The sequence below is a fragment of the Suricata suricatta genome, chromosome 17 (genome assembly GCF_006229205.1).
Source record: "Suricata suricatta isolate VVHF042 chromosome 17, meerkat_22Aug2017_6uvM2_HiC, whole genome shotgun sequence".
Classification (NCBI taxonomy): domain Eukaryota; kingdom Metazoa; phylum Chordata; class Mammalia; order Carnivora; family Herpestidae; genus Suricata; species Suricata suricatta.
The window spans coordinates 17,520,397-17,531,939 of record NC_043716.1 but is presented as its reverse complement, the minus strand read 5'-3'; the positions used below and the strand labels follow the sequence as shown (position 1 = coordinate 17,531,939).

The following is an 11,543-nucleotide window of genomic DNA, read 5'->3' as shown; positions in this document are numbered from 1 at the left end:
TGGCTCCGGACGCAACAGGAGGGTTGCCCCGCCCCTCCGCTGCCCGGAGGGGGGGGGGGGCCGTTGCAACTGCGGGCGGTCTACACGTACCCGGGGTCTGCTAGGAAGGCGGCCTTTTGGACGCCACCGGGCTTTCTCCGGGCCAGGAGCCTGGCCCGGCACGGCTGGCCTCAGGCTTGTTTATTCCTCGTGAAACAATACATTTTTATCCCAACAAGTCCCACTCATCTGGCGCTTTATAGCTTAGAAAGCAAACTTTCCTGTTTGTTATTTCACCGATCCCTTCCTCAAGCCAGTCGAGAGGACCGTTCTATATGGTTTTCTCTTTAAAGAGAAGGAAGCTGTGGGCCCAGAGAGGTCAGGGATTGAGCCCAAGAGCACACAGCAGCCTCGGGCCATGGCCCAAGCTCCCTTAACTCACAAGGCTGTCCCAGAGAAGTGCTATTTCTCTTCGGTGAATTCTGTGTGATTCCAGAAAGGAAGCCAGGGCTGCGGGGTGAGTTTTAAAAGTAAGAGACACGGTGAGCTGCTGGGGGTGGAGAAGCCCCCTTGGGTCCCCTCCAGGGGCCTGGTCCTCCCTTCCTGAAAGGCACAGGGCCTCCTGACTTTGCACCATCTGTTAAATGCTCCCTACACTGGAAGCGGGGTAACTTCGAGGGTCCAGACAGGGCCAGGACTGTAGCCCTCAACCTCAGGGAACAGGCCCCCCCACCCCCTGCATGTAGGACAGTATACTGAATCCCAAACCAGAATTAAAATGGAAGGAAAGAGGGTACCTATTTTTTCTGAGCCAGTCAAAGCCCAGCTAGCAATGCTTAGCTCAACTTTGTTCCAAAATCCAGGTATCTTCACCGAGATGTTCCCACCAATACCTTTCTCTCTCTCTCTCTCTCTCTCTCTCTCTCTCTCTCTCTCTCTCTCTCTCTCTCTCACACACACACACACACACACACACACCCCTCCACAGGCACACAGGGCTCTTGCAAGCACCAAGCTCACTTCCTAATCGTTTGTTTACATAAAACATAGATTCATTAGCCACGTATAATGGGCTCTTGGTCTCATTACATCTGAATGGATTTGAAAATTGCATTTTAAAATCAAAAGACGCTAATTGGCTCCCGTGGCCTTCAGGATAAAATCCCCTTTGTACCGCCGCTTCCTCTTACAGGAACATCCTCCCTACCCGCCCCCCTTACTGTAGGCTAGCCGTCCTGCTGGGCCTGCCTCCTCCCCAGAGCCTACTCCCACCCCACTCCCTCCTGCACAACAGCCAGGCCAGGCCCCTCCAGTCTCCCCAGAAGAGGTCCTGGTGCTTCCACTTTGTCCTATAACCTGCCGTCTACCTCTCTGCCTGCCCCACCTCTGTCCTAGTATCTGAAGTGCTTGAACATCCCTATTCTGCTTGCACCCCTCCCAGAACTAGAAAGACATCATTTCCCCATTCCTTCCTTGACAGCAGGAACTCTTTCCTTGGTCCCTTTCTGGGCCCATAGCAGGCCCTTCAGGGAGTCCACAGTGCGGAGAAGTTACGATTTTGGACTTGGTTCAAACCTTAGCTCTACGACTTCCCAGACACTGACCTTGAGTAAGTCACTCAGCCTCGTAAAATAAGGGTAATAATAGTTCCTGCCTCAACAGGGACACCTTCTTTAGGACGTTATAAACATTTGCTATTTTTCGCTGCTGTCTATGGGGTTGGTAAATGGCTCCATGTATTGTCTGATTGATTGATAAACAGAAGGGCTGAGTTCCCTGACTCTCCAACACCCCCAGCACAGTGCCAGGTAGGAAGCGCTCAGCAAACCGTGAACTGGACCGTGCCCAGGCGGCTCAGTGTAGTGGTTTATGAGCCAGACTGCTGGCTCTATAGTTTGCCAACTCTGAGATCGTAAAAATTACTTATGGGGCAGCTGGGTGGCTCAGTCGGTTGAGCCTCTGACTTCAGTTCAAGTCACAATCTCACCCTTTGTGAGTTCGAGCCCTGCATCGGGCTCTGCACTGATAACGCAAAGCCTGCTTGGGATCTTCTGTCAACCCCCACTCCCACCCCGTCCCTGGTTTGCGCACACTCTCTTTCTCTCTTAAAAATAAATCAATCTTAGGGCGCCTGGGTGGCTCAGTGGTTAAGTGTCCGACTTTGGCTCAGGTCATGATCTCGTGGTTCGTGGGTTTGAGCCCCACATCGGGTTCTGTGCTGACAGCTCAGAGCCTGGAGCCTGCTTCGGATTCTGTGTCTCCCTCTCTCTGCCCCTCCCCTACTCATGCTCTGGCTCTCTCTGTCTCAAAAGTAAATAAACTATATAAAAATTTTAATAAATAAATAAATCTTTTGAAAAATTACTTAAACCTTCTGGGCTCTCATGTCCTCATGGCTACCTTAGAAGGATAACAAAAGCCCCTTCCTCATGAATTGTTAGGAAGGTTAAATGAATTCAATGTGATGTTTTCTCTCCATCGTCTCTAATACCTGTGTGAGTACTTCTACCAGCTTACCCCGGCTTAGGAAGAGGAGGAGGGTGAGCTAGTTTGCCTGAGTCAACCTAAAGCTCAGGTTTCCTCAATGGTCCAAAAACACAAGGCAGGAATCACTCTCAGTGCTATTAGAAGGTATGGATTCGGGAGTAAAGGCGTGGGCCACACTGCAGGGGATAGGAGAGGAGGGGGATTCGGATGATCTCAAAAGATGGCGGGTGGATTGGGATCATACGGAACAGCTGCAGTCAAGCCTTAGCATGATGACAGGCCATGGGGAGCCGCTGCGGACTCTAGAACAGGAGCAGGGCTTGCTAGAAGTCAAGTTGGAGTAAGAGAGGTCGGAGCCAGGGTGGTGGGGGCCAGGGGACTGCAGCTGGGAGCACTTCCTCTGTGCCAATCACAGGCATTGTCTACAATGTGAAAACTCATTTTGTGCTTACTGTGACCTCAGGGAATAGGCAATACTACCCTCTTCTTACAGATGAGGAAACTGAGGCTAGGAGACTTGCCAAAGGCCACAGGACTATTAAGTGGCAAAGCCACCTGCTTATCTCCAAGCCCGTGCTCTTAACCTTGGCTCTCTCTCTTCTTCTTCGACCCCTGGCAGGTGCGCTCAAGGTTGCATCGTGCCTACTGGAGTCCATGGATGGGAAAGCTTCTCTGGGGGCTGGGGAGCTATGTGGCAGCTCCATGTAGACTGGGGCTTTGCTCTGATTCATATGATCATGTCATTGCACTTGACTTGTCTTTCTGCTTCCTCCAGGTCAAGGCTTTGAACTCTTCTAGCATGCTCTGCAAGCCTGTTCACTGGCTGGTTGGCTGACTAATTCTCTCAGTTCTGTCTCTGGCTTGCTTCTCCTCCAGGCGGCAGGAGGTGGGGTGGGGGAGTAGGTGGGGATCAATTACCAGTCACGTGACCTGAGGGAAGTCACTCCCCTCTTGGGGCTTCTATTTCCTCATCTGTGAAACGAGACAGTGACCCGCACTGCACAGAGCGGCCTGTGGAGATCAGCCGAGACGTACTGCATGTGCCGTGCCCTGTATAACCCTGGCAAGGAGTCACTCAGTCACTTAGGTTGCCCAATAGTTGATAAGAGACCCTATGGTTAACTGAGTGTGTCTATGTATGGCCCTTTTTATACGCACACTCTTGGGTCATCCTCCACCGGCTCTGAGGTGGGTCCCCTTGGTGTCTTCCTGCTTGTGTGAACATCAGAGAGGTCACCTGCCCTAGGTCACACAGCAGGTGTGAGCCAGCACGGGGCCAGCTGGTACAGCCCAGCACAAGGCTGGGCTACAGTTTGTCTAACATCCTGCTACCCTTCACCAGGCTGATATTCAAAATATCTACCAGTTCATGAAGCCCACGCACCAGAGAACGGGAACGAACGAACATCAGCCAGAACGCTGCCCTTGTTCTAACCACTGGGCACCACCGCCTCTTACCCTCACATCAGATATTCCATATCACCTTCCCGTATTCCTCCCCCAGAGATTCCAGAATCCTCGAGGGCCAGGACTATGTCATGTCCCTTCCTTCTATACATAGCGTCAGGCGCCATGAGGTGTCCAGTAAACAGGGCCTGCGCTAAATTCCAACAGGGACATCCAAGACCTGCTGTGGGAAGCCAGAGGCAGGGAGAGGACTTCTGAGTTGGCGCGCAGAGCAGGGAGTGGAAACCCCGGGGAAGACAAGCCGAGAGTGGCAGCAGGGAAGAGCTTACCTCGAGGGGGCCCGGACGGCTTTCCCCACATTGTTGTTGATGTCTGTTTCCTCAGTCAAGCTGTACTTGTGGGATTTGGCCTTGAACAGAAACTTCCAGGGACAGGCCATCTCGATGGCTTTGCAAAACTGGTCCCTTCTCTGGATTGAAACTCAGAGGTCCTTCACCGAGGGGCTGACGGAGGGGAAGGAGACGGTGACAGAGGGTGAGGAAGAGTTTACGGAACTGAGCCTTCTCAATACAGTTAGTTTGCCCCAGAATCAGGACACAAACAATCTCAAACGACCACTTTATCCGTGCTTGCCATCTCCGTTCCTATTTGGAGTTTGGATTTGGGGATCCGTGGACACAGATTTTAATTCTGCAAAGCCACGTGACAGTCTGAAGGAGAAACACTGAATCCGTAGCATATCGAGGGCAAAGCACATACCCTGTGAGCCTCCTTCAAGGGACCCCCAGGCAAGGTGGGGAGGAGCCCAGTTGCATTGAAACATGGGTGCCTTGGCCTGGTCCTGCAAGGTCATTTCCAACAGTCTAACTAGGAACTGTCATGTTACGCCTGTCTTTGGAGAAAGCACTCAAGTCATTGCTGCCTTTCTTTTAAGATTTTGAAATTGTTGTCAATACTATCACCTGCTCCCTTAATATTATGTCAGTAGAGGGGATAGGATCATCGTTTGTGAGATCTCTGTAGAATTGTTTGTGAAAAAATGCACTCAACTCTCAACATTGGGGACCACCTTCTTGAAAAAAGGGCCAAAAAGGGGCTCATAAGTGGAGGGCCAGGTCTGGTCCAGGCTTGTCCCCAGCACGCCTTCTCAGTGGCAAAACCCACTCTGCATTTGAAGGCAGTGTGAGGATGTGCCCCTTGTAGGAATCTTAGAAGCCCCCCAAACCTGGGTTCAAGTCCTGGCTCCACTAGTTAAATGACCTGGATCAAGTTATTTACTTGAGGCTCATTTCCTCATCTGTAAAATGGGCTTAATAATATTCATCTCAACAGAATTGATTTGCGAGCAGAGAAGGACACATTTTAAGGATTGAGTAGGATAATCTATATAAAGATTCCTCGCAGACTCCTGCCCGCCCTCTGATCTGAATTGGCCACAAAGGTTGTCCTTGAAATGTAGCCAATTTTGCAGGGGAAAAAAAATCTAAACAGGTGCCCTTTTCCAGTGGCCAAACCTCCTGTGGGCATTTCTTAGACTTTCCACCAGTTTATCTCTGGAGGCAGAAAATTCCCACAGTTTTCTGGGCCTTCCCAAACCGGAAGAAGCAAAACCCCCTTGAAACAGTAGCTTCCCCAGAAATGGAGACAACTCACCTCACCACTGGCTGCGTGGCCTCAGCAGGGTAGCGACAGGAGAGCTGGGAGGGACCCGTGCCTTGAGGCCTTGGAACCACTTCTAACTGCCCCGGGCGCCTCACCAAGGGTGGCCGAGAGGTCTCAGATCATCGATGCTGAGTTCCTTGGGGCCAGAAAGTCTCAGGCTCCACCGACTGCAAAGTTATGAGCACACCGGCAGCCAAGATGTATTTATACCCACCCAGTGTCATCCAGTGAGCCGTTTTTGCCTAAGGTCTCTTTTTTGTTTCCAAAGGGAGTGTCCCTGGCTGAGCGTACAGTTAGCTAATTTATGACTGGGGCTCCTGGTCTGTGGGTGACCTGATCCTACTGTTACATCACCCCCTGGGGGGCATCCTCAGTAAACCGACTGCTTCCTGGTCCCAGCTCCGTGGTGACAGCTGATCAGCAGGGTGATGGGGGTGGAGGGGGGTAGGGTCTGATCCAGGAGTCATCAAGAAGCCGGATTTTATTTAGCTAAGCCACATTGCCTGGATTTCAGCATCTGGGTACTTTTTCTCCTCAGCAGGGAGCTCTCTGGTTAATTCCCGTCCAGCCCCTTCGTTTTCCCGTTTTGGGCAGGGGTCCAGGAAACTGGGGAATATTGACAGCATGGAACACACTGGAAAATGCCCAGGTTACAGAAGTCCGGTGATGCTGGATGATGCCAGTGTTCCAAACAGGCCACTGAAATATTCAGCTTGCCTTTGGGGGCAGGGAAGGAAAGTCAGCGTCACAGAGAGAGAGATCTCTCTGATGTTGGAGCCACTGATGTCTCACCCTTCAGCTCTGAGTAAGCTATGTGGGGGAACGGCAGGTAGAATAATTTTCTACGTGGAAAGAAATTCTGTTTTTATAACAGAATTTCTCTTCTAACTTCTTCTATGGAAAATGATCATTTCTTAGACTTCCTTGTATTACAGTACTTCCAACCCAGGATTCCTGTGTGGTATGAATTGTTTCCACCATGATCTCACCATCCTAGCACATCACTGTCACCATCCATGTGTCTCCTTCCTCCCCATCCCAAATTAAATGCAAATTAAATTATAATGGATCGAATTCCTTTAAGATAAACTGAGTCCCCCAAAAACCATGAAGAGAAGCTCAAAGACCTTTGTTGAATGAATGAATGAAAAATAGGAGTAGACCGCAAGGAGTCTCAACATGTCAAAGCTAGCCTTCGTTCAGGCTTTAGCAAATTCAATTCAGGGACACCAGTCTGCTTGAGGAAAGACACTGCGTCCCTGGGCTCAGAGAGTGCAAAGCTTAGAGAAAAGAATGATGGATAATTACGGTACAAAGTGATGTGTGTAGTGACGGAGGCATGGCATGGCTGAAGTAGCTGAATCTACATTCCTCAGGATGATTCACAAGGGAGAGGACACCAGGACAGGGTTTTGAGGGATGATTAGGAGTTCGCCTCACTCTAACCCCTGTTCCCTGTAACTGCTTCCACATATTCAGCTATTCTTGCAGCAAATACATAGGTTAATTCCTTTAACTCCTCTAGCAGTCTTATGAGATGGGTACTACTATTTGCCATTCGTGGAATCCTCTGGAATTCCATTGATTTGGCATCAGAGCACCCGGTTGGTTTTGCTTCAGGAAATGCAGATATTCCATTTTTGAGCCATCTGACCTGTGCCCGTCGGGCTTTGGATGCACGGTCACACCTGGAGCATGTGAGGATGGTCCCTAGCTCCGCCTCAGTCGCTCCCATCCCTGAAGAAGTGGCAGCGTCTCGTGTCCTCATTATCTTGCTATCAGCCCACCTGTGCAAGAAGCCTCCCTTTACGTGACCCCTCGTAGTGCGTGGTTCTTATGACTGTCCCGCTGCCTGCATGTCCGCTGCCTTCTTTGATTGCACCCCTCTGTAGGTATGGAAACTGAAGCATCAGGAGTCTCAGGTGAATCCGGGGCAGGGGCAGGGCTGAACCCAGATCTCCTGTCTCCCCACTAAATCATGAGCTCTTGGGGGCAGGCATTCCCTCCACTCAATATCCCAAACACCTACTGATTGGCACAGATTGGGCGCTCGGGGAGCATTAGCTAAAAGCATGGCGAGAGGTACCAAGCAAAGGGCCTCTGGAGTGCCCCGTGCAGGGTGACGGCGGGGCCATTGTTTCCTTTCCCTGTTCCTTTGTGTTCTGCTCCCTTTGCCAGCCTGAGTGTCAAGGCTGCCACGTGACCTCGGGGCCTGCTCTAATCCAGCATGTGTCAACCCACGGTGTTCTCTGTGACATGGCATTCATTTATTTTTTTATTGGGATAAAATTCGCCATAAGAAAAAAAAATCTCACCATTTTAATTATTCTCAAGTGCATGTGTCCATGATTTTTAGCATATTTATGATCTCTAGTATATTCGTGATCACGGCTATCCCAATACTCTCTTAGCCCAACAGCAAGGAAGAGAGTGAATATGGGTGTAAGGATGGTGACACACAGAGAGGTTAAGAGATTCCGCAGGGCCACACAGCAGGAAGCCTCTGAGCTGGGATACACGGCGGCGGGCCCAGGGTTGACCCCCATCCTGGACGGTCCTGGATTTCCCTCTCGGCACACCCTGTGGCTCTCTGGGCCCGCCCTTGGCCCTGATCACCCAACCGGCCGCATTCCTGGGCCTCTTCTGTTGATGGATGTGGCCAGCGAATGCGGCCAAGGAGAAATCAAACAGCACCTTGAAGGGCAGGCAGGGACAGGCGGGCCCCTGGGCCGGGGTGGGGAGGGAGGTTCGAGGCTTCTCTAGAGAACACCTCCTCCTTTTATTACAGGCCATCTCGGAGCCAAGCCGATAGCAAGCCTCACTGGAATTTCTCAGCCTCATCATCTCGGGCCTGATTTCTATCAACTGAAGTTAATCTGTTCCTGCGCCAGGTTGTGGAGATGGTCCAGTTGGGCCTCGGGAGCTAGCCACTTTGAGGCTCCTTCTACAAAAATCATGCTCAAAGAGCACAATTACCAAGCAAGGCACTTTCATGGATCAACCATTCGATCCACACAGCAGCCTGTGAGCTGGGTGTTACTACCAGCCTCGTTTTATAGATGAGGAAACTGAGGCTCAGCAAAGTTGAAGGACTTGTCCAGGATCGTACAGTTGGACAGTGGCAAGGCTGAAACCCTGGAGTTCCAGCTCACAGGTTGGAACCCCCCCTCCACACCCCCTCTAACCTGTCAACCCCTGTAGAGGGGACAATCAGGACAGAGTTCCAGGGGAGCCAGGCTCCTGCACCACACCCCCCTGCATTTCTTGGACTCTTTCCTTCCTCCACCCTCCTGTAATAAGAATTCCCCAGGATGAGAATTACGGCTACCATGAACTATGTAACTCTAGCCAGGCCCTGAGCTTGCTGTCCATCTTAGTCAATAGCTCCAGCAGCCCTCAGCAAAGAAGGTGCCATCATCTAACCAATTCCACAAGTAGGGAAACTGAGGCACAGAAAGGTTGAGCAATCAGCCCAATGTCACTCAACTCATAAAAGGCGGAGCTGAGGCTGGACCCAAGTCTAACCAAGGTCTCGCTGAATCCAGAGGACTCCTCACCTCATGTGCACCTGCCATTTCCCTGCATGGGAGCAAATGCCCAGGGGCAAAGTGAATGAGTAGTAGGAAATGGGTGGGAAACTGAGGCCAGGGTGAGAGTGGAGGATTACCTTGGGTTGAATGTTCTCTCCCCATACCAGGTCTGTTGCCAGCGCTGTGTGGTACAAGTCAGGTGCAAGGCCCCCCCAGGAAGGGGCAGAGGGGTCCCTGCCCCATGCCCCTGCTTCACAGAAGCCCCCATGGGATCTTCTTGACAGCTCTTTGAGGGAGTTACGGTTCTCTCTAATTTACAGAGGAGGGATCTGCAGTTTAACGAGGGGAAGTGACTTGCTTGAGTTACCCAGGAAGGGGCAGAGTCAGGATTTGAACCCAGAACCCTCAGACTCCAAAGGCAGGCTGTTCTTGTGCTGTGTGTCCATGGAGTGCCTGTTAGGTAGGACTCAGCATGATGGTGGACAAAGGGGCAATCCCAAAGACACAGCCCTGGTCTTCCTCACTCTCAGAATATGTGTTATAATATGGGAGCGAGGACCACCCTTCTCTGTCCCCTAAGCCCCACAAGGACAGGAGGACTCTGTCACACTTACATCTGCATTTCTGTGGGAGACAGCAGGTGGTCAAACATTGATCTCAGGGAGGATTTGTGTACTTACTATGAGCACAGCACTTTAGCCAACCTCACCACAACCCTGTGATGAAAGGGTCATTCTTCCCATCTTCCAGGTGGGGCATTGAGGCTCAAGGAGGTAGCCCACTGTCTCAAGGAAGTTCCCTTCCTAGCTGATGGGGAAGCGGAGGCCGAGAGTGTTTCATTCCTGAGTCTCTCCCTCTTCCAGTCCAGAAGGTCCCCAAGCTCCCTTGCACTCATCCGGGCCCTCCCCCATCTTCCTCCACCTCCCCAAGTTTCGCTGGTCCACCCTCCTTTTCAGATGGTGACCTGGCTCTTTATAGATCTGGTCTCTCCCTTGAGTGTCTTAGAACCTCTGCACTCTGCACACAGTAGGCGCTCAGTAGATGTCCCTACAGATGATGGGACAGGCAAGGTGGGTAAACATGGGTCGAATGACAGATCTCCCAAAGTGTGGTCAATGTACTTAAGGCTCTCCTTAGGGGTCACACCTGGAATCACATTCTTTTTATTTTTACAGTTAAAGTTCTATTGATGTGATTACTGTCTGTGACCATTTACTGGTTTTTCACTTGCAGAAAATGATAAAAAAGTATTTTGGAAATACATTTTTTAAGTTAAAAAGAGACATTTTAAGGAAAAAATATTTAAGCAACTAATAGGATATGTGGTATGCAGGTGTGACAAGAATTATGAAGGTGGAAAACACAGACACCTGCAAGGGACATATGCTTGCAGTCACGCAAGTTTGACTTCACAGCAACGGCTCGCCACACGCATGCGCGTGTGGAGCTCAGGGCAAGTCACATGTCCTAGTACGGTTTCCCTCCCCTCCCCTGTCAGAGGAAGGCACCAGGGAAGAGGCTTTGAAGGATTTCCCAGCTCCCATAGCCCTAAAGGCATCGGGTCTCAAACAGGCCCCCAGTCCCTGAACCCCAAGTCATTTGTCGACTGACCACTGGAGGGCGTGAGTCACACAAATTCCAGCCACTGGGTAGACAAGGTCTCCCTGACTGTGGACCCTGTGAATGACTTGGAGATGACAGAAGCAGAGGGGGTTTTGTTGGAAATGCCCAGGTGGTCACCTGGGGTGGACAGACTGAAGGTGGCCCAGGCTTGGCTCCCTGAGTCCCTGGAGTGTGACTCATGGTGGCTGGCACAGGCCTGTGACTTCACTTGGCAGGCCTGGGACAGTGGGTGAGGACCTAACCAGTTCACAGGGCGTTCCAGCCAGGAATTTTCTTGAAGGGCCACCTTTCTTTCTGACGCTGCCCAGAACATTCTCTGGCCATCTATGCTGCTCCTGGGTCGAGGATTAATACAAGGAGTAGCACCAAGCAGCCCCCAAGGCATGGTAACTTCAAGGGGCAAGGATTCCGTGCAAGCAGTGGATTCCGTATGCGCAGGGGACATCAGTAGGGGAATGGGGAAGGGCAGGCAGCCAGCAAGGATGCAGCATTAAAGCCAGTTACCATGGCGGCCAACTGGAGTTCAATCCCACAGGGAAACACAGGAGGCAGTAGAGAGCCATATCCGAGAGACGATTGCAGCCATAGCGTTCCTGGTTGAGGCTGCCCCCAGGGGGACTGTGGCAGCGAGGCCTTCCTTGGTTCTGGAAAAATCTGTAGCATCCAACATCCTCAGCGGCTGGCAGCTGGAATTCACAGGGCACCCTGGAATGAGAGATGTGGGAAAACCCCGGGCTGTGCGGTACAGGTGGTTTAGGGCTAGGCCAAACGGAAAAGGAAGAGAAGTCCTGGTCATTGTCTCCCCAACTTTCAGCCCCTGAGGATGTTGGGTGCTAATCCCAGAAGAAATTCCAA

At 51.4% G+C, this 11,543-nt stretch overlaps 1 protein-coding gene across 1 annotated transcript in view; it reads right to left on the bottom strand.

The window, feature by feature from the left end:
* NOS2 (nitric oxide synthase 2) overlaps nt 1-11,263 on the bottom strand; it is a 43,413-nt gene extending 32,150 nt beyond the window's left edge. Inside the window, 2 exon segments of the mRNA XM_029927778.1 lie at nt 4,203-4,376; nt 11,193-11,263. Of these exon segments, the coding sequence (XP_029783638.1) occupies nt 4,203-4,312 (110 nt within the window). The 5' untranslated portion in view covers nt 4,313-4,376; nt 11,193-11,263.
* Nucleotides 11,264-11,543: the final 280 nt, after the last annotated feature.